Source organism: Anguilla anguilla, chromosome 14, assembly GCF_013347855.1.
Source record: "Anguilla anguilla isolate fAngAng1 chromosome 14, fAngAng1.pri, whole genome shotgun sequence".
Lineage (NCBI taxonomy): Eukaryota > Metazoa > Chordata > Actinopteri > Anguilliformes > Anguillidae > Anguilla > Anguilla anguilla.
Genome location: NC_049214.1, coordinates 19,436,693 through 19,459,085, shown reverse-complemented (window position 1 = coordinate 19,459,085; position 22,393 = coordinate 19,436,693). Strand labels below are relative to the sequence as shown.

The window sequence follows — 22,393 nt, the reverse complement described above, 5'->3', positions numbered from 1 at the left end:
GAGGCAGCTCTAGCCTATGGTGGGCATGGAGAGAACCTGTTGTGTTGCATCCAGTACAGGGGGAAGAGTCCTGCACCACACTGCTCTCTTGCCCCTCAGAAGCCCCCACACGTACCCTCAGTCAAGGAGAGGGAGAGGAGTGTCCTGTCTTTGAACCTCCCGCTGCCCCCTCCTTTTCCTCAAACTCCAGCCAGGACACGAGGGCGGAGTCGGGCCAGGGCAGCGCGGCCGCCAGGACACCCTCGGTGGGCGAAAGGGACTCGCCGGGGTCTCCCCAAAAGGAGTTTCACTTTGCTGTCCTTCGGGCACTAAGCACCAACATGGAGCTCATGAGCGAGGCTCCAGGTACCTTGGAGCGTGCTCTGTCCTGCTCACTGGAGTCTCTTGGGTTGAGTCTGCCTCTACACTACCACCCCCCCCCCACCCCTGTCTTTCCTCTCAAATAATCTGCCCTGGCTTTTGAACCCCACCCCCCTTTCTGGTGTACCCCCCTCAATGATTCGATTTTCCTTGTTAACTATGGAATCCTAACTGCAATTGTGTTCTCAACCGAATGTTTGCCTGTTGGCAGATTGCAAAGGACACAATCACATCATCTTCGGGTGGGGAAAAATAAAACCTTGCCTCCTAATAAGGATCGTTGTCTTCTGGGATTCATTTGTGAAGCCTCAGTACTAATAAACTTCCTGTAATCTCCAAATCGCCGTTTTCTCCGAGCTGACCGACAGTGAGTGGTTCTTTGGGACAGTGGTGAACTGTGCCTTGGCATGCGGGTTTAACTTGATTTTCTGTCCTCTAATCAATCCGCGTGTTCTCTTCTGTCCGGTGTGCTTCTGCCTTGTGTTTCAACTCTGTATGTAATGCTGAGGAGGGGAAATACTTCGACCTTCAGTTGACTGTTGACTGTAAGATGAAATGTTTTTGAATAGGTTTACCAGAGGTGCATTATTACCCAACTGAAGACTGTCCTTAAGGTGTAATGTATCAAAATGATTAACATATCCGCACAGTTGATTGACAGGTCTCGCATGTTGTATCTTCAGACCAGTTGCAGGACACTGCGGAAGAGGTGAAAGGGCAGAGCCCCACCCGCACCCCACCCAGCACCCCAATCCGAGCAGAGGAAGGTATGTTGACTCAGTCTGTTCTGGTCATTGCTAGCATGGCTTCAACTATGGTATGCCTCAAGGGTCAATATGACGAATGGCGTGGTACCTGTCTGTCTCTGACCGCTGGTCTTTAACAACTAAGTGGTTTGTATTGTTTGTGTGTAATAAGAGGTCAAGAGGTGTTCAGTTTTTATGCATTATATATTTACTGATCCACACACGTCTATGTGTGTGTGTGCGTGTGCACGTGCGTTTATATACATTAGCAGCAGTATTCTATATTAAAACATTTAGAAGGTAAATATATAGCTATTTGTCCTTGAAAAAAACTTGCTTCTCATATGAAGTAAGGACTGAAGTGTTTGTTAATGAACTATACTAGAGGTGAGATTCATCTATCAAATAATTATTCTTTTTAAAGCAATAAAACTTTTGCTTTGTCTGCAAAAGACTGAATTAAACTGCAATTCAGTTTACCAAATTTAATGAGATTAGTCATGCATATTTTATACATTTATAATGTGCATTATTTACTATTACTTTTTATTTAACATCCCTTTCACCTCTTGGTCTTTATTACATTTGGATTACACCTATACTTTTGAGATTTCAGGATAAAAAAGTGGTAATAGCAGAGTTCCTTTGATGAAATCCATTTTTAAAAAGAACAAAATTGAGCAGAATCAGAAGACTGCTATGCATGTCAGACATGTCATGTAATAGGGCAAGACATAATTTTCAAGCCAAGATTCAATTACATTTCATAATTTTTTATTAATTATATAAATTGTCATAACAGTGTAATGTTAAATATTACATTTTACACATTTAATATTAAATAGTAAAAATGCTACCTCAGTTGGGTGGGCATATTGTTGAACTGAAACATTTGAATTTGGCTTTCCAGGGGACTATAGCAGGGTTAGGTTTTTTGTTGTATAATTACAAGTACTCTCTACAACCTACACCAAACCCTGGAATCCTATATTCATCCTTGAGTCCTTGGGACAGTATTAGAATGGTAAGAATAGTGTTATATGTTGCCTTGCAAAGAAAGAGGGGGTCTAGTATGATTTGATTGAGACTTCTAAAAGCCAGGTGTAATCTAATCTCTTACTGTCTTTTGAGATTGTATCACTTGTCTTTTATCTTCCCCATTCACCTCTCCATTCTCATTTCCGGGGTCTTGTAAGAATGGCCTTTGCCCATTCTTTTTTTCCTGGTGTTTTATTTTATTTTTCCTTTTGGTTTAACACGGTGGCTGTGATTGACCTGCATAGACATTTTTTCCACTTGTGCTTTTTCTTCTTTGTGGCTGCGTTACAATCAGGAGATGGAAATGCAAAAGAGTACCTGTTGCCATAGTAAGTACTGTTCCACATCCCATGCCTGTGTTCCGCTCCTATCTCCTGCTCGCATGGCTTCTCTGTCCTGCTTTTCTGTGGCCTAACCTATCAGCTGGGGCTCTCTCTCTCTCACCAGGCCTCCTTTCTGTCCGAGTTCATTTTGGTGACAGGTGCTGTTTCAGCAGTCTTCTCATTTGACCATCCTCCAAGTCTCTCACGGTTTTAAGCCAAATAAAACTGCAACCATTGCCATGGACCATGTGGTGAAAAAATAAAAATAAATGAATCAGTAAAAAATAAATCAGTTTAAATGCCATCTGCCACAACAGAAACTTGACTGGCTGTGAGGGTGCAGAGGCATGAAATATGTACGTAGGAAGCTGTATGCGTTAAAGTATGTGTTAAAACCCAGTGATCCGGCTTGTCATTTTGCTGTATCATTTAGAATTGTCAAGCCAGTTCTAGTTTAAATTGACCTGAATGCATTCAGCCTGAAAGCTGGATTCTAGCGAGCGTGTTACAGCAATCCTGACCGTGTGAGTCAGCAGCTTTTGAAAACGGTCTTCATCTGTATCTCAATGACCAGGTTTTGTTTACACGTTGAAATGAAAAGGCTTGGGCAAGTGAGAGACCTGAGATACACCTGGCAGCAACTGTCTTTACCGTAACTTGTTCTCTCTCTTTCCTTTCTTCAAGTTTAACAATTTGTGAGACATCTACCGTTCTCATTTACTTGAAAAGTGTGTAAAAATGCCTTAATCCTTCACATAGAATTATGACATGACTTCCTGTTGCAGGTATTGTGTTGAAAGATTATTAAATGTTCTCTTTGTATCCAGCAGATATCCATCCCAGGTATAAATTATTTTTATTTATTTATTTTTTGTATGGAGTGTGGCCCTTCATAAAAGAAATGCTTTTTAATGCTTTGCAGTTTAAAGCTTGAGTTTGGCTTAGCATTACCATACAGTTTGTTGTATATGGTTAGAGTCAATTTTTTTTTGTCCCTTTCGGGGGTCCCTTTCTGGTTGAAAATGCATAAGGAAGTGAAAAGGTGTCTCAATGTGTGGCAATTTGGTGTTAAAGAGAACAGCATTTGATTTGTCAGGATTGAACACAAGTCAGCTGTAACTGAATTGAATTTGGCACTTAGTCTGCAGCCTGTTTACAGAAGCAGGAATCAGATGGCAAAAGTAGAAGTTGGTTTTCTCTTTGCAGTAGATGCAGTGAACTTGAGTTCAGACCTGTAGTGTAGCAGTGCAGTTATGAAAGGAGGGTCAAAGAAACAGTTTTATTTTTTGGAAAAATGTGTGCTTGGTCAATGGCTGTAGCAGAGCTGTGCAAATTTACTACAGGTCCCACCGTAAATTATGAAGGAAAACCTTTAGTGTGTGTCAGTGCTGATGGTGTATTAAGCATATCCACAGAGGTCACCCCTGACCCTCGCTGGTCCTCAGGGACTGGCTTTGGTGCACTGTCAAATGACTGCTGTGATCTTTGAAAGCCATGATGGAACACATTTCAGATTCCCAGTAGATGAGCTATACTGTAATGGCTCTGTGGAACTGGTGCTATCATATTAATAAATGTGCAATTCTGACTCAGGTGATTGTAGTTGGAGCAGCTTAGATCACAGTCTAATTACACATTTTAGGGACTCTGAGGGACATTATGCTTGGGCCTTGTTTGGCTATATGGAGCTCAGACTTGGCAGAATGGCGGATTTGTCTTGTGTATTGTTGTTTGAGAACAACCTCTGTGGAAGCTTATAATTCTGGGTGAATACATTGGAATATTATTAAAAAGCTGAAGAATTATCAGGACTTAGCCTACTACTTTGGCTCCTTTTTAATGACTAAGCATCCCTGTCACTCAGAGAGCTTTCTGTACAACAGGAACTCTATAAAACAGAGGTATCTCCTGTCAACAATCATTCGTGCATGAAAAAGCTCCATATTTATGGTTGAAATGCACTCATTTTGAAGTTAAATGAAATGTAATTAAACTTTTGAGATCCCTCCTGAGTTCCCTTAAAAAACAGGTTTTGTACAAAAACATTACATTTATTTTAATAGTGCAGTGATAAAGTATAATCACATTTCTGCTCGAAGTAATCAACTATTTTTATGAGTACCATTTTATTCTTCTTTGCGAAAAATAGGGATCAAAACAACTTGCTGTTGTTTTTTGCCTACTTGAACTTGTGACCTCCTGCAAATAACCAGCATTTATCAGAACGAATTGAGTCTTCTTCCTCCCTCCCTCTGGCCTCATCCCTCACATTTTTCTCTCCTCTCCCCTGCTTTACTCTCTCCTCCTACTGCCCCTGCCTACTCTTCCATCCTCACCAACAGAGTCTCAGCAGGAGCAAACCTACAAGGACGAGAGTGACGCCGCCACTTTAAGACAGACTCTACCCGACCTGACCCCAGATGAACCCTCCGAAGCCCCCGTCTTCCCCCCCGACGACCCTGCCCCAGAGCAAACAGAGGAGCCACCCCAGCCTGAGGACCAAGAGCCCCCAGCTGCCCCCGATGCCCCTGAGGACCCTGCAGCGGCAGCGGACCAGGGCAGCGATGAGTCACCCAGCAAGTCTCCCTCCAAGAAGAAGAAGAAGTTCCGCACTCCCTCCTTTTTGAAGAAAAACAAGAAGAAGACAGAGTCCTAAACTTTTGTGTCTCTCAGGCAACAGGCCACACCTTCAATTTGATTATTCCATTTGTTTGGCTTATCTAGTGTTCACCTCTAGTGTGTGCCAATTAAAATAAGGATCAGATTGCCTAAGATTTTAACACAGTCGCTTCTAGTGGTGAATGACTGCATTATGTCTGGTCAAGTGCAGTTCTGTGGCTTGTTACGCATGTATATTTAGGTCCACACTCGAAGTGAGCAGTAGACTTAATTCCATTTTTTGTATTACTAAACCCAATTAACCATAAATATGTATTGGGATGTATCAAAACTGTCTTTTTTAAAATGGGGAATGCAAAAAAATTACTATGTCATTTACGTGGTGATAATCCATGATTTTAAAAATACGAACAAAATGCACGGTGCTAATTCTTCAAATCCAATAGCATTGAACCTTTTTGTTCTGGAGCTACAGGTGATTTTGGGGTCCAAAGAAGGCGATCCTTCTCTGTATTAATATATAGGATATCATGGCCTGATGCCACAATGGTAAAAGCATTATACTCCATATTAATATACTCCCAACATATTACTTCAGAGATAAGTAGACTGCAATTGCTGATTTTTCTGGATATTTTCAGGATTGGAAGAGCACTGAGTTATAAACCACATGGCTCCTTAAAAAAAAACAGAACATTTTATCATGAAGGAAATTGTTTCTATGGCTTTAGTTACTATGACACCTAGAGCATGGCAGCAATGTTTTACCCTACACTCCCATTTCCCAAATATTAATTTTTAATTTTCTTATCTCTCAGAAACATGTGGCTTTCTATTTGCCATCATATGAGAGAAGTACCTGTGGGAATTCAAAATGGCTGTCGGAATCTCCATTTTGTTTCTTTAGATAGGTTCATAATCCGTTTGGCTTTTTTGGAGATATTCTTGTGCTGCCTTTATTGCGTCCTGAGCCATCATCTCTCACAATTGAAAATTTGTTCAAAATATGCTGTAAGCATTAGAAAAACGGTGGTACAAAGGCAGTGGTCTACATTCACTGTGTCTCCAAACCGATGGTTTCTGAATGCAATAAACTGGTTGGTTCATCTTTTGAAGAGCATGTACTGCGCAAAGCATTGGTAGCCAATATTAGATTTCAGTGAAGAATAACGTGGTGCCTTCCTGTGTCTGCACGTCCAGCTCATGTTAGTTTATCAGTTCTGGGGCTTTCACCATCTTGTTTGGCTATGTATATGATGCCAGAGCAAGCCTTGGCTGAGTACACCTCAAATATGCACTAGCTGTCATAGTTTAGCCCATCCCTTTTTCTGGCGTTTCAGTGATAAATTAACTGGCAAAAGTCCAAGCTATAAAGTGGATTGCATTTTACAGCGTGGACATCGAAATTTTTTTTAAAGGGCCTGCTGTCCTACTGCACCTCCTGGATTTTCACTGAACTCCGAAACTCCATCATAAAAGAGTTTCATTCACTTCAAAATCACTTGGACACAGTAATGCTACAGAGGCAAATTAACACTATGGCATACATGCCTTGGGCAGGCATTGACATCGGACCAATGTCGATTACCCTTGATCATTGTGAAGCTTGGTAAAAAACCACTATAAATCGGTTATACGTTTTGTGCAAAACAGCAACATGTTTTTGAAGGACTGCATGGCATAAAAGGCTTAAAGCTTGTATAGTTTGTCTTTGTACATTGACTGCAACCCTCTTTCCTTTGCTATATTGTGCTTTATTGACATGTTTAATTAATAACAATACTAAGCCACCTGTCGGATTTCAGTTGAGTCACTTAGATGTTGAGTTCTGTTTTATGAACGCAGTTACTTTAAACCTTGTTTGTATTATCTGCACTATTTTCAATACATCTATGTGCTATACCATCCCTTCCACATTTTTCATGGCACTGTTTTATTTCATCCATGAATAAAGAACTTCATTTGAAACCATGTTTGAGTTTATATTGATTTGAAATGTGTGAGAGGAGAAAAACTGAATTCATGCACCTTTTTTCCCTGGTATTAAAGGTTTTATGAGAGTGAAATTGAGCACTATCAAACAAGAGGGGACGACAATGCTGGTTCCATGGTATTCAGATGTGTGCACACACTAAACTAGCATGCATCATAATTCTTCACTGATGTGAGATGACAATAATTTGACTATTGAAATCCATCTGTATATATGAATTAAGACTAGTAATACAGTTATTGGAATCCAGTACATTATCTGTCTTGATTGAGCAGCTCCAAAAACGCATCCCCTGAAAAGCACAAATATTCATGAAAAATGGCTTGCTATATCGGCAGCTTGTTTTATTTTGCTTCCAGTGAATAATATTTTCTTCAATAATTCTTTATAAATAAAGTGCATTTTACAAAGGATTTGTCATAATACACTTAACAGTTTACCCTGGCCTAAACCCCCATACAGCAAGCCAGAAGCAACAGTTGCAAGAAAACGCTCTGGAAGATTTGTAGGAAGAAACTGGACGGCACCAGACTGTGGGATGGGGGACAGACAGGAGCAGTGGACGTATGGGGGAAAGACAGCAGGCTTTGGGGTGACTTAGGGGAAGGGGGGACAGTTGCCCAAGTGATGAGAGTGGGAAATAAAAAAAAGAGTTAGGGAAGATGTACAGTCTGAGTAGAAAACAAAGAAACAAAAAGAGTAGGGTAGGTAACATATAGCCCCTGTCCAGAGGTTACCATGGCAGCATAACTCCTTGGACAGAGTCAGAAACCATGCTGGTATGAGAAAGGCAAGAAACCTATCCACCGCCCAAGAGCGAGCGTTTCTTCCATATTAATTCATTTATAGCTTAAGTAACTGTAGGAAAAATACGTATAGTGTTGTCGCATAAAAATAAGGCTCTGTAATAATATAGTAGTGGGGAAACACAGAATTGTCAGAGCGGTAGAATGTATGTGGAAGACCACCAGTAGACGGCGATAAATAAAATCGCAAGTGATATTTGTAGAAAAAATCTGAACTCTGAACTCTGTCCTTTAACATGTTGGTTTACAGTGGAAGAAAACGTGCGCCTCGATTGGATTAGCTAGTTGTTACAATTTATACAATATTAGTTAATTAATAAAGACGATTTAAGATTTCACCGGCAGTATAGTAGCTACGTTTCTTTTACCGCTTTATATCCATGTAAGGTAAATGCTCCTCCGCTAAATTTCATGCCATATTTGTAACTAGCGAGCGACTTTTTGCATTGGCTACATTTCAAAATATTCCTACAAGTATCATAACTGGTGTATGTACTTAGTTAACGGTTCACATGATTTGTTAGCTGGCACCCTGACAATGCTAGGCTTTTGGCGAGTTGCATCATTTTTGATAGATTGTTTATTTTATAAATGGATAAATTCCTGGTTGGAACAGGATTAGTGCATTGGCAGAAATGGTAGCTTGCAAATATATTTGGAGCAAAATGAACGTAGGCTATATTTGTTCATTGTAATCCATGTTTCAGAATTTCCAGATGGGTAAACCCCAGAAGAAGAAGAGTCTTGCGGATAAAGTCCGCCGGACAAAAACCACCACAGAGATAAAGAATAACCCATTCGAGGTGAAGATCAATAGGAAGAAGTTTGAAGTGCTTGGGCGAAAGACAAAACACGATGTCGGCCTCCCAGGTGTATCCAGATCGAAAGCTATTCAGAAGGTACTGTTGTGTTATTAAACAACAAAATAAATGATACAATTAAACATCTTAAAATGTGTCTGTACAGTATGAGTCCCATTTGCTCCGTTGTCCTGCCTGCCATGTGACTTGTAGTGTAAAGTCTCAACAAAAACGTTTCCAGTGTTAAAAGCGAAGGTACTCGCATATACAACTCGTATACCGTATGTTCATCTGTAAACACAGTTCCTAAAGATATGTTTTATTATTTATGTCAAAGTGATGCCAAATTACAACTTCAATTTTACCAGGATGTTTCACAAAATCTAAGCAAGCCAAACTCCCAAGCCCTGCTGGCCCTGTTTTCTTAAGTTTGTTTAAGTAACTTGGCCCTTTATTTCTTCATCTGTCATTTGTTTTTTCAGCGCAAAGACACGCTACTAAAGGAGTACAAACAGAAGGACAAGTCAAATAAGTTCATTGACAGGAGGTTTGGAGAATATGACACAAAAATGGCCCCAGAAGACAAAATCTTGAAAAGGTTTGCTCTGGAGAGACAGGTATGTAATATCCTAAAGACAAGCCTGCATATTGTGACTGTTAAATGTCCTTAATAATTCAAGCAATGATGGTATGCCCAGGAAGTCTCAAAAGTAAAATAAAACATCCAAAGTGGTGTCTCATTTTAAGCAATGGAAACTTTGATTATGGAGTCACTATAATCTGGGTACCTTAAACCAAATTGAAATTATAGCAAAACAGTGGGTGGTGTCTGTGAGCTTGGGTTTTACTAAACAACTTATGGAAACTTTCCTGGAATACTACTTAATTTAGGAATATATCCAGAACAAGGTCTTTTTCTGTGCAAGCTCTTAAGTTGGTGAATGCTTTGCCTGAATGTATCAGAAGTGTGAAGACTCATAATTTTAAAGTCTTCTTTAAAAGCAGTTTTTCTAGACTTGCCTTTAGTGGTGACTAATATTTATTAGTCTTTATTTTTATGACTTATTTTCTTTTCATGACCTTTTATTGTCCATTTTTTTGTCCTATTTCTTTTTTATTTTTTATTTTTACATTTGTGCTTTATAAATAGTTATTTCATTGTGTTAAAATAATGATGTTATCATAAAATTATAACAAGTTATAACCTCATAATCACTGAAATCCATTGTTAGAATTGTATTAAAAGTTTGTGAGCTTATGTGCCATTCACTGTCTTTGGTCTTCAGCGCACAAATGGGAAGAAGGACATTTACAACTTGAATGAGGAGGAGGAGCTGACCCATTATGGCCAATCCCTTTCAGAAATTGAGAAGTTCAATGATGCTCTTGACAGTGACAGTGATTCGGAGGAGAAAGGCCTGCTTTCTGGTATATGTCATTGGCTGCAGAGTCACAATGTCTTCCCTGTTGACTGATAAGATCCTGTGAAGGAAGAGCAGTTTTTTGTCTTTGTCCCCTGTGACTGAATGACTGTGCTCCGTTTATTTCAGCGGAGCTCACGGCCTCGCACTTTGGCGGGGGAGGTGGATTGCTCCGGAAGAAGACAGCAGGGGAAAAGGGGAGTGAGGATGGCCAAAAGCCAAAATCCCGACAGGAACTTATTGAGGAATTGATCATCAAGTCCAAACAGGAGAAGGTAAGGTCCCTTTCTTTTTGTTTAAGAAAGAGAAAGTCACGTGTGGGGCCTGAACCTTCCAGCCTAGACCCGAAAATCTATCGTTTGGCTAATGTTTCAAATAAGGCAACTTAACAGTGTGCCATAGATTTGAGGAGTTAATGAAGGCAATGTATGTGAAGTTTTTCTCTGGACAAGTGGATTGTTGGTTTTCATCCTTCTGCTGTTTCTGAAGTGCAATGATATTGTCAATCTGCTGACCAGAGAGAGCGCCAGAACCAGAAAGAAGAGGCCCAGGAGCTGACTGAGAAACTGGACCAAGACTGGAAGTCCATCCAGCTTCTTTTGTCCAAAAAGCCCCCTAAATCTGAAGCCAAGGAAGATGAAAATAAGCCAAAGGTAAAATGGAAAGAATTCAGAGAATTGTATGTACTGCGAGTATATTTAAGTCTGCATTTTTAACTGTGTAATGCAAGGAGGGGAGTGTAAGATTTGTGGATTTATGGGATCTGTGAGGATAAAAATTGATAGCACTCACCAAATAATGACTTAAAGTATCTTAAGAGTCCTGGCAATTTTTATTCTCTTAGCTTTCCCACATCAGCACCTATATATTTCAAAATTGTTTAAGTTCAATTCAGCGAGATGAAATTACTTCAGTGCATGATGATTGTTTATCTTGATTATAAGCCATACTCAATTTGCAGATTCAGTAGTTTGTTCAAGGCAGGAGTATCAAGGCATGTCTTCACTGTTTTTAAGACTATTACTTTGAAAATCCAACTTGAGGTAAAATGGCAGGCTTGTCTATTAAAGGACTTGGCTATGGTGTGTGTGTGTTTGTGTGTGTGTGCCCGCGCAACAGCTGGAGGAATATGATATGATGGTGCGGGAGCTGGGCTTCGACATGAAGGCTCAGCCCTCTGAGAAAATGAAGACTCCAGAGGAGGTGGCACGGGAGGAGAAGGAGCGGCTTCACAAGCTGGAGGTAGAGTAGCAGAGTCTGTTTGCGCCACATGTGGAATCATCACAACCGTGGCCCGGATCTAGATTCACTTTGCCTTCGCACCAAACCGAAAGCTTTTCCTATACTGAGTGCGTGTGTTGTTCCCCAGGCTGACCGACTGCGCAGAATGCAGGGTGACGTGGAGGAGAGCAAGAGCAAAAAGCAGGTTCACTGGTCCGCTGATGACCTGAACGACGGCTTCATCCTCGACAAAGAAGACAAGCGCGCACTCTCCTATCAGGTGAGCGTGGAGACTTCCATCGGTCCTTCCCTGCCATCTTTGGCATTGCTTTTTATTAGCAGCCTGTAGGTTGCTGTTTTGATCTCTTAAACTGACTGACTACATTTCAGCGGATTTGATTTGGCATCCTGAATGAGAAAAAGGAGATGATACATTTTCTTGACCTGTTTTTAATCTCATGCTTGTATTACCTTTCAAAGGATGGGAAATGGAATATAGAAGAGGAGTTAGAGAAAGAGGGCGAGGAAGGTGATGATGATGATGGTGATGATGAGGAAGAGGAGGGAGAGAGTGGCCAGGAGGAAGAATCTCAGTCGGATGCAGAGAGTGAGGACGAGAATGACGGCAGCGATGAGGAGGAGGAGGACAGCCACTCTGACCTGGACTCAGAGCAGGACAGTGAGGGAGAAGAGGAGCTGACACCCAAACCCTCCAGCTCCGTGAGCGAAGAAGAGCGACTGGCCCAACAGGACGCTGCTAAAGCAGAGCTTCCGTACACCTTCACAGGTAAGAGGTGACTCTGCTGGTGCTGAGTTATTAATGGCAACTGTCCTTAGGGTTCAAGCACCACAGTGGGTTCAGCATAAATATGGTTAGAGTGTCATTGGAGGAAGCATTTCGCCTACAGTATTTTTTTTAAATGTAGTTGATTGTCACTCTTGTTACATTACATAGACTAACAGGTATAAGTGTTAGTTTGCATTTAAGCACAGAGTACATTTTGACAACTGAGCATGATTGGACTGGATTGGAAAAATTGAAAAAATTCATAAAAATGAATAGCTGTTGTCATTTCGATATGCATTTTTGAATGTACACACCCCAGGAAACAAATTCAATGCCTGTGTTCCTTGATTTCCCAGCTCCAGAGAGTTACAGTGACTTGAAATCTGTAATCCACGGACATACTCCTGAGAAACAGTGCCTCATTGTGGAGAGAATACAGAAGTGCAATCACCCGAGTCTAGCTGTGGGCAACAAGCTCAAACTGCAGGTGAGGTTTTAGCACTGGTTGATTAATGAACTATTGTACGCAGGAGAAGAATTGTATTCAATATGTTTTCTCTCACAAATTCGGATGAGAAGTGGATTTTTGCAACAAAACTACTTGATATATCTTCCAGAAATTATTTGGCTTCCTTCTGGAATACCTTGGAGAGCTGGCCACGCGGAGTCCTCCTGAACTTGGCACAATAAACAAGCTCATCCCGTGAGTAACAGTTTACCAGTTCCCTTCCCCACCCCATATGAAACTTCTGTCTCTTTTTTCTTACCTGAACAAAATCAAGTATGGCCTATGCTCTGTTTGATTTAGCCTAACTGAAGTGGTTGAGTGCTTGAAGGGAAATGGGTACAAAAGCCACTGTTGTAGGACAGAGATGGGCAGGTCTGTAAATCTGTGCATGTTGGATATAGTACCACAGCTACCTTTGCACCAATATTAGTTTAAGGCCTTATCCAAGTGGAGGATTCTTGCAAGACTTAAGATACAAGAGTTTTATTGAAATGGAAGTTCTAAACCTTGTGAATTTCAAGCTATTTCCTTTTCTAATAAAGTAGTATTTTGAATAAAAAAATTTTATTACTGTAAAGTGACCAAGTATACATGTTTATATTTGAGAAAATACAGAAAAGAAATTGGGCTTACAGCTTAATCTGAAATGTTATTTAGAACTTGTTTTTCCTCTGGTTCAGACATCACTGCAGAAAAATAAAGTTGCTTGTCTGACCTGTGTGAACTATTTCTACTGTATGCAATATTTTATCGATTGACCCTTTTTTATTTGCTTTTGGCGGAAATTCAGGCAGTTGTATGGCCTCTGTCAGTTGTTCCCAGATGCTGCCTGCAAGGCCATGCAGACCGTACTCAGTGACAGTGCTCACGAAATGGAGGAAGCTATAGAGGTCAAAGGTCGAGCATCTTTCCCAGGCCTAGATATGGTACCTCTGATTTTGTGTTATTTTGAGTTTCTTAAACTGTTCACAGTGAAAATATGTGTAATGGATACGCTCAAATGATTTTCTGATAAAATGTGAATTATAACATATTTCTGCATGCATGGTTATCTAAATCAATGAAAGGCAGTGCCTGTGTGTCTGTCCCTCTCAGTGTGAACAACACGGAGGCAAAGTGATTTGTCTTGTCTTTCAGCTCATTTACCTGAAGATTACAGCCCTTCTGTTTCCTACTTCTGATTTCCGACACCCTGTTGTCACCCCAGCCTTAATGTATATAAGCCAGGCTCTCACTAAGGTCAGTACTGGGTATTTTAAATGGTTAGTTCACAGAACATTTCAAAAGCTGCTTAAAAGTCATTTTTGTGCATTTCTGAATATATTCTGCAACATAATGTCAAGGTCAAAGACACTATAGGGTGTAGAGCAGTGGTAACCAACCCTGTTCCTGGAGGTCTGCCATCCTGTAGGTTTTCATTTCAACCATAATTTGGCACACCTGACTAATTAGCCGCTCAGCAAAATCTCTAGCTGTTGAATGATTTGTACTTTGTTGGACTGAAAACCTACAGGATGGTACAGATGTAGATCTCCAGGGTTGGTTATCACTAGTGTAGAGTAATAGCTTATTATAGTCTTTTATCATCTCTGTTGTCCTTTAATTTGATTGCATCATCCTGTATGCTCATTTACCAATGGAAGTACTGCTGGGGTGCTTCCCCCCCACGGACTGTACAAGATGCTATTTTTAAGGGTGTTCAAGCGGCTAATGTGTGAACCTTACCTGTCATGAGATTTAAGGACTGTGAAATGTAGAGGTTCTCTCAAACATAACTACAGAACATAAACATAAAGATTTGGGGAGCTTTATTGTGTTTTGGCATGTGAATAAGGTGCGATGTTGTAGACCTGTAAGTGGTTTTTACGCGTCTCTTCTCAGTGTCCTGTAACCACGCTGGAGGAAGTGACTTCAGGATTGATTTTGTGTTGCCTGGCGCTGGAGTATGTTACTCTCTCTCAGCGGTTCGTCCCTGAGCTCATCAACTTCCTCTTGGGTATCCTCCACCTGGCTGTTCCTGTGAAGCAGTCACTAGGTACCGGCAGTCACACGGTCAACACGTCCCTCTTTTCAGTTGCCATAGTTACATTTCCCTTGGTCTGTGCTGCTTGTGAAGGCTGCGCTATACCATAGACGTGTGATTATCTTGTGGGTGGTTGCTATGCCTTCGGTCACATGCTTTGTACTGTACTTTGCAAGAATGGACACCATCGTAAAAGGTTAATTTGCAAGTCTAGTGTACAGTTTTAGAACCATACTGTCAAATCCTCTTCACCAGCCCTGTTTTCCCCTCTTCAGACCTTACTGTTAAGTATCGCTCATAAAATGCGATGAGAAATGGCTGAGCCTTTATTGAAAGCCAGTATAAATAGCCCACGGCCTGTGCCTTAGCTCTTATTGCCTCGGTTACTGCCAGGATGAAGTCAGTGCAAAGAGTGGGGTTGATAGCGGTCACAGAGTTGGGTGAAATACCGCTATCGAGATGTCACTTAACCTCTCTCAGCGTTGCGTTCCGCCAGCCTGGGAAGTCTGAAAGGAACCCCCTGTCGGCATGCACACAGCCTCCGGTTCTGCCAGCTTTTCTCAGGCGTTCATCTGAATGAGTTAATTTGTCAGTGTGTGGGTAGAAGAATTGACTCAGACGTGTCTGAGAGTGTAAGCTCTCCTGTTTTCAGTGCTGTCTAATACATTCTTTCAGTCCCTTCAGTGATTAAACTTGAAGTTGAGTGGTTGGGGAAATATGGAAATTAAATTTTGAAGGTGAAAAAGTGCAATTTCATTTAGAAAGTTTGTGGATGTAAAATCCATGATTACATTTGAAGTGGTCCTTTTTTTGGCAAGTGCAGCAAGGGATGGTCTGAGAAACTTGATTGATTTTTCAAATATTGCAGTACATTCAGTGGTTCCCAAACATTACGATCATTGCATTACTACTATATAAATATAAACTATTCAGATTGTTTAAGATGACTTGTTATTTTCTGGAAAACTACTACATCTGTATATTGACACAAAGCATTTGACATTAACGAAAAACAAAAATGGTCTAATGTAATCATGCACTTGTTGCTAATCTTCAAGGCCCCCTTATGATTTCCCAGCTTCGGTTTGAAACTTCTTGTCCAACCCTTGTATAAATAGCAAACATATTTTTGTTCCATATCATTGACTTACCACTGCATTCTTTGCAATAGCAAGATAATGCATTAAATGGTAAGTTTGCACTACATCCAACTGCCTGTACTCTTCAAGCTACTATTTTAGTTTCAAAGTGCTTTTAGGCCGTCTTTTAGCCTATTCCACTGACCCCTCCTTTTCTCCAAACACCAACAGACAGGTGAGTCACGCCCCTCTCTCCCATTGTGTTTCAGGTTACACTGTCGTGCCTCCTTTCAGACCTGTGGGGAAGAACTGTGATCTGCTGGTGATTCGTAGTGCTGAGGGGGCGGAGTCATGGAGCAGGAAGACTCTGCCATTGTCCGGAGTCCAGGGCCTCAGTTTTCTGAGTGAGGTTGAGAGGGACCATTACAGGTGTGAGGCCAGTGTATCCATGTGCCCCTACTGTGAAAGGAATCCTGTGTTTTGTAATGCTGGCCAAAAATGGCCACTTAGAACAGCTGTTTTACTTGTCACATGTCACTGGGCTGTTGATGAGGTAATGATTACGATGCGGTGAGTGTAGTAATGTGCAGTTGTATTTCATACAGTTTCTAATAGCTTAGATTGTTGGAGACAATGTTCGACTGATTGTAAATGACTTGCCTTTATTTGAATATATTGTGACCATAACTCATTTGTGAAGGCATCGTAGAACACTGTCTAAAACAGTGATCTTTATTCCTGTGCTCACTGGTTTCTTGGGTCTGAATTGGTTGCTAATATTAAGGCAAAAGCAAAAACCAGCAGACTCTGCAGCCTGCCAGGACCAGGAATAAAGATCACTGGTCTAAAGGATATCTTCGCTGGGTTTTTACTTTTTGAAGATGAAGATTTGAGATGTAATGGGTTCAAGTCCAGGACACAATGAATGCTGAAATGAGTACAAGTACCCGACTGTCTGAATTGTACATTTTTATTGCCCTGTTCTCACACCAGCGTTGTGCTATTCTGAAACCAGGCCTGCATACCTCTGGCCACATGAACTTAATGGGGGAAAAAATGACCCCTGCGTTTCACAGGGGTGTGTATAGCAGCTGCATAATTGTGCAGATTCTCCGCTGACCAGCGGAGGGGAATTCTGACACGCGCGTGCGTGTGTGACGTGTTGAAGTGTCGGAGAGCACTGGTAATTAGCGCAGCAGTGCGATTCCGGGAGAGGGCAAGAATGCTCCCCGCAGAGCCAAGTACAGGAGTTACAGTTGAGGCTCGAGGGCTTGTGGTACAGCAAGACGCGGCACGCTAGTCCTTTTGAACCGCCGAAGAACATCCAGAATAATCGCCTGGTTCAACGCTTGATTTACCTGTTATTATCTCTACGGTTTGTCATTGCAGTGTCCTGGGAGGCAGTTATGAGTTGTAATGACCTAGGCTTTCTTGTTCCTTAGGTTGTCGTTGTTGGCTACCTGCCTGGACCTGGTGAAAAGATCTGTGTTGCTTTATAAATCACTTTCTTCCTTCAACCATATATTTCAACCTATCAGAATCCTGCTCACTAAACATCTACCTGTGGAAAGCTGCTCTACTCACATAAAGGTGACTGCCTGATTAATTGGTTTACTTGGCTTCTCCAAACCTTGTCTATTAAGTTGTGATACATAAGTTGTAAATGATACACCAAAATGCACCCATTATCCATCAGTGTGTCACACCAAAAACATGCATTATGGTCTTTTGAGGCTCCCAGTTTATTCAAGGAAATACAGTTGCTATGCATATATTTACATACATTCCTGGGGTGGCAATCATTAATATTCTACCTCAGATATCTGTTTCCAAGGGTCACATAAGACTCTGTAGACCATTAAGTTTTGAATTATGGCAAGATTTTGAGATATTTAAAGTGGTTTCCCCTCAAAGTTCATGTTGCGTATGTACTGGATGAGGTTTAGGCGGGTGCCCCCAGGACTCCTTGCAGTGGTAGGCCCTGTGATTTATGGATTTAGATGTGAAATGGCAGGTCATTCAGTTCTGGTTCATTGTATGGTAGCTAGTGAGATGGGCCTGCTTTCCGTGGGTGCAGCAGTCTTTCAGATGTGCGTTATTTTCCATTAGCATCCAGTGGTATGCAGTAGCACTGGTTCACAGTCCAAGATGAAGTGCCTGAGCAATATTGCCCGTATTTCAGTTATGAGACTATGTAGTTTTGATTAATTAAATAGTTCAGATACTTGCTCTCAGAGAGTCCTAGAATGCAGAAAATTGTAAGATATATTGATTGTGACATTCAGTTCAATTTGGAATCAGTTCATGACATATGTATCTTGTCTGATTTATGCCTCAAGACTGCAGAGCTTTATTGGCAAAATAGTTAGCTGATTATGTTAAGGTTTTTGTTTAACTGTGTATGTGTTATGTATATAAAAATGTTTGTTTAAAACACAGGTGGCTAGAAATTATCATGGCCTGTTTTTTGAAAATACAGATTTGTGAAAGCTAGTGCATTCTTTTCTGAAATCAAACTGGTGGCTGAATCTATTGACAATGTAGATTTTAAATGTTGGTAGAAATGTTTGAATGCTTTTTGTCCCCCCTCACCTCTTAAGGACCTTCACCAGGAAGTACTGGTGTCTGTATCGGGTGCCCCAACACTGCAGCCTCCACTGGTGTTTGATAAAAAGAAGCCCATTCCTTTAAAGTTGTTTACGCCCAAAATTGTCGAAGTGTAAGTTGAATACCTTTGCGTTACTACCTTTGTTTTATTTTGATTTTAGTTTTATTTGGCTTACCAGGATAAACATTGTTAAAATTGATGTCCATAAACCCTAAGAGACCATCAAAAATCCCTAGTGTCAAATAACAAAATCTACCTGACAGCTATGCAACTGTGCTTAAAACTGGTTGGTAGTTCATTAATTTTCAGTTCATTTCAAATCTAAATAGTTCATCTTTGCCTTAGGTTATACAGTCCAATTTCAAACAGTTTTTTAATCTGGCTCCATGCTATCATTGTGATATTGGGTTTTGTAAACATTGAACATATGGGCTGGAAATTAATGATTTTTTATTTCAGTTGAAGCTAATAGAAAAAAAAGCCATCCCAGCAACTAAAAATGGTCCCTCTGAGAAAGCATGGGAAAACAATGGCTATTTTCGAGGTACCCCTTTATTCATGTGTCTGACAATCTCTCTCTCTGCGCAGGCTGGACTACGGGAAGAAGCGAGGAAGCTCCAAGCAGGAACGAGAGCGAGAGAGGCTGAAGCACAAATACAAGAAGGAGTTCAAAGGCGCTCTTCGGGAGATTCGCAAGGACACCAAGTTCCTGGCCAGGGAGAAGCTCACGGAAATCATGAGCAGGTATGAACATCTCTGGTGCTCTCTGTCTGTACATGTGTAAGGTCTTTGGCTGGAGGGCAGTTTTCAGTGAGAGCTTGTCATTTTGACTGAAAGCTTTTGAGCATTGTGTCTCATTAATATTTGAATTAAAATTACATCTGGATCCTGCTTCAGCCCATTATTGAAGTGTTTGAGCAATGGCCTTTATCCTAGCTGTATTGAGTCTTATTGTGGCTTTTTGCAGGAGTAAACAGTAATGTTCTTGCATCTGGAGACTTTATGGAATCCTTGAGTGTATTGAAAATGACAATATGTGAATTTTCAATTACATTTTCAATGAAATTGAAAACGACATTGCTGTGTGTTCCAGGGACTTGGAGAGAAAGAGGAAGGTGAAGGAGCTCTTTGGCAGCCTGGCCACACAGGAGGGAGAGTGGAAAGCCATGAAACGGAGGAAGAAGTGAGCAGATTTCACGGAGGTGCAAATTGGATCTCTCTCTCCAAGGACAAGTCCAGCAGCTATAGGGCCAGGATAGCTGAGAATCGGTCATACTGTGCTTTATGGCTCTCAGGCCTCAAATTGAATTCTAAGAAAATAAGATCAGCGGCCAAAATGTTAAATGTAAATCATTTGTATAAACCCAGAACTGGAGCTGTTTCAAGTTTTTTCCAGTTTGTTGTGACACACCTCAAAATGAGACATTGCTGTTTATGGATTTTTTTAATGTGCATGAATTCAGATGTTTATGTTTTTGGAACAGTAATAGCAGCATTTGACCATGTTATTGCTTTAGGCTGTGTGTAAAATCTGTCTGAACTGAAGGTCATGTTTGATTAAAAAACCATGTACAGTGACTGACTGCTTCATACAACTTGGTATTAACACACTGACTTATTTTTAAAATTACTGAGATGTTTCTCCCCTGACAGTGACTAGAATGGACAAACCAGGCCAGCTGTATGTGCTCAAGTCCAAGCTTTATTAAGAGGCACTTTAGTACACATGAACATCATTGGTTTTGTTACATTGGGTTGGGGGGGGGGGGGGGTCAAAATGGACGGTTCACAGGAGGCCAAGTTAACATTTCAGGATATGGACACTCCCAATGTGAAGGGTTTGGCAGGGGCGACTGACGGCCTTCTCAGGACCGAATGTGATAGAGGGGGCATCAAGCAGGTGTTGTGGAAGCTGTGTGAGTCTCCATGCTGCGGGACACTGAGGTGGTACGCTCCTCTGTGACTGCTGTTCCAGAGCTGGAAGAAAAAAAATGTAGATAGAAGCAGATCTTAACAGACAGCTTCCAGCTCAGTGTGCTACACAAACTAACTGACAAATCTTTCTTTTGGAATGATCTCCCTGTCACAAGATGGATACTGTAAAGGGAAGTAGCTATGCAGTTTGCACTCGGTGCTAATCTGCTTTGAATGGCCAGAGAATGTGAGATGTAGCTACAAAAAAAAGTGATTACTAGAAAATCTTTACCCGATAATTTCAGTAAAGTCGGGTAAACTAAGAGAAATTATGAATTTACGTGTTACAAGATGTAAAAGTGTGTCCATGATTGTGAAAGAAGTTAGGCTTTTTAGTTGAATATAAAGCAGTGCAGAGCATTGCACTCTTGTTTACAGTAGCGAGTAGATTGTTCTCTGCATGAATGGCAAATGTATAGCAAACCAAGCACCCTGAAGAGAGCATGAACTTGAGATGTCAGTTATTCACCTGGAATTATTGGCCTAACACGCCCTCTGAGGAAATACCCAGCCTCTTCTCCTCCCCCTCTAAAAGCTTCCTGTAGGTGGCAATCTCAGCATCCAGCTTCAGCTTGATGTGGAGGAGGTCCTGGTAGTCTTGTAGGTACTTGCCCATCTCTACCTTGGTCTCACAGAGCTGGTTTTCCAGCTGGGCAATGGTGTGCTCAAGGCCAGCCATCTTCTCCAGGTGCCCCACCTCCATGTCTTCTAGCTGTTGCTCCAGGGCCGCGTTGCGGGCACGAATGCTGTCGATCTGGTTCTGCAGGTCGGTCACCTGGTTGCAGAAGGTGGTGATCTCCTGCTTCATGGTCTGCATCTGGCCTTCATGCTTGCTGGCATGCTCCTTCAGAGTGTCGAACTTGGTCTTGTACCACTTCTCTGCCTCCTTCACATTACGGGAGGCCACCTGCTCAATCTCGGCTCGCATGCTGCGCAGGTAGGCAGCCAGGTCGGGCCGGTCGACGTCCAGCTCCACCGTCACCGTTGATTCCTGGATCTGCTTTGTGAGGTCAGCCACCTCTTCGTCATGCAGTTTCTTCAGGAACTCGATCTCGGCCACCAGCTGTTCCACTCTCCTTTCGAGATCTGCCTTCTGCAGGGTGGCGTTGTCCACATCTTCACGGAACTCTCGGAGGATCATTTCTGCCTCCGCTAAAATTTGGTGAGAAATTGAACAGTACTTGTAAGACCAATGCTACAAGTCCTGCCTTTGTCTTTAGCTAACTATCAAGGTAATCATGTAGTGTTCTATGATTTAAGCTTTGCAACAATTGTCATGTTGTGGATTATGCTTTATTTTATAACTTTATTGTTATATGCTTTATTGTATTTATTCTCTAATTTTGTTTTTTTGTTTGATTTTGAAATTAATTTAACTAGCATGCAATTGTTATTTTTGACAAAAGGGACATTAAAATGAGCTCTCACAAAATCTGTCAAATTATTCTTTGATATAAGTTAAGTCATCATAGAACTTAGATCAGTAAAATGATTGCGCTGGTCCTCACCTTTGAGAGCTAGCTCTTCTTCCAGTTTGAGCCTCCACATCTCCACTTCCTCCTCGATATAGCCCCTCTCTATATCGGCCGCTCCTTTCTCTTTGGTCAGGCTCTCGATTAGATCCCTCATTTCTTTGAACTTGAGCTCGTACTCGTCGGCAATGCCAGTGGGCCCGCCCTTGTAGCGCCCCCTCAGATTATCCAGCTCCGCCCGCAGGGTCGCGTTCCTCTGTTCCAGGGCCTGCACTTTCTCGATGTAGCCCGCGAAGCGGACGTTCAGCTCCTGCATCTCCTCCTTCTCGTTGGCGTGGAGCTGGTGTATCTCCGTCCCGACCTCCACGGCGGTGCCCTGGAACCCGGCACGGCCCCTGCTGTACGAGGAGCTGCGGTATCGGGAGGGAGAGGGGCTCTGCACCCGCATCTTGCTGGAGCCACAGACCGTCAGGGACTTCTGGGAGTAAGATGTGCCTCTCATCTTTGAAGCTGGTTTACGGTCGCCTTTCCTGCTTGAGAATAGTCCTGTGGAGGTACGGTGAAGCCCTTATTTTCCCTGCAGGGTAACCCTGGAACTGCCCTTCCCTGCCGTTG

At 41.7% G+C, this 22,393-nt stretch overlaps 3 protein-coding genes across 15 annotated transcripts in view; 2 read left to right on the top strand and 1 right to left on the bottom strand.

Moving 5' to 3' along the window:
- The window catches only part of add1 (adducin 1 (alpha)), a 34,278-nt gene extending 27,221 nt beyond the window's left edge, over positions 1-7,057 (top strand). For 4 of the 13 annotated variants that reach the window (XM_035391915.1, XM_035391925.1, XM_035391913.1 and 1 more), the window contains 3 exons: positions 55-345; positions 1,044-1,127; positions 4,810-7,057. In XM_035391915.1, coding sequence (XP_035247806.1) covers positions 55-345; positions 1,044-1,127; positions 4,810-5,123 — 689 coding nt within the window. In that variant the 3' untranslated portion in view covers positions 5,124-7,057. Of the gene's footprint in view, positions 1-54; positions 346-1,043; positions 1,128-2,439; positions 2,475-3,297; positions 3,311-4,809 lie in introns of those variants that run through there. The other 9 variants (XM_035391926.1, XM_035391919.1, XM_035391918.1 and 6 more) reach the window with 8 other exon arrangements.
- Positions 7,058-8,111: 1,054 nt separating this feature from the next.
- On the top strand, positions 8,112-19,910 carry nop14 (NOP14 nucleolar protein homolog (yeast)). Its single transcript, XM_035391912.1, has 19 exons — positions 8,112-8,272; positions 8,593-8,784; positions 9,168-9,302; positions 9,972-10,113; positions 10,236-10,381; positions 10,625-10,759; positions 11,226-11,348; positions 11,476-11,607; positions 11,808-12,114; positions 12,471-12,601; positions 12,732-12,817; positions 13,413-13,548; positions 13,760-13,861; positions 14,504-14,657; positions 15,994-16,153; positions 17,167-17,314; positions 18,325-18,443; positions 18,921-19,076; positions 19,426-19,910. The coding sequence occupies exons 2-19, from the start codon at positions 8,602-8,604 to the stop codon at positions 19,517-19,519; spliced, it is 2,589 nt and encodes an 862-aa protein (XP_035247803.1). The 5' UTR covers positions 8,112-8,272; positions 8,593-8,601; the 3' UTR covers positions 19,520-19,910.
- A 102-nt stretch (positions 19,911-20,012) lies between these two features.
- On the bottom strand, positions 20,013-22,393 carry LOC118213172 (vimentin-like). Its single transcript, XM_035391927.1, has 3 exons — positions 21,815-22,393; positions 20,776-21,458; positions 20,013-20,309 (listed from the first exon to the last, which is right to left on the bottom strand). Exons 1-2 carry the CDS (start codon positions 22,278-22,280, stop codon positions 20,782-20,784), a joined length of 1,143 nt encoding a protein of 380 aa, XP_035247818.1. The 5' UTR covers positions 22,281-22,393; the 3' UTR covers positions 20,013-20,309; positions 20,776-20,781.

Excerpts from the sequence above, each read along its gene's own strand:
- LOC118213172 (XM_035391927.1), bottom strand. The coding sequence starts at position 22,280 with ATGAGAGGCACATCTTACTCCCAGAAGTCCCTGACGGTCTGTGGCTCC. Across the intron at positions 21,459-21,814 it reads AGAAGAGCTAGCTCTCAAAG|CGGAGGCAGAAATGATCCTC; the intron begins GTGAGGACCAGC and ends ACCAAATTTTAG.
- nop14 (XM_035391912.1), top strand. The coding sequence starts at position 8,602 with ATGGGTAAACCCCAGAAGAAGAAGAGTCTTGCGGATAAAGTCCGCCGG. Across the intron at positions 8,785-9,167 it reads GATCGAAAGCTATTCAGAAG|CGCAAAGACACGCTACTAAA; the intron begins GTACTGTTGTGT and ends TTGTTTTTTCAG. Across the intron at positions 19,077-19,425 it reads CTCACGGAAATCATGAGCAG|GGACTTGGAGAGAAAGAGGA; the intron begins GTATGAACATCT and ends TGTGTGTTCCAG.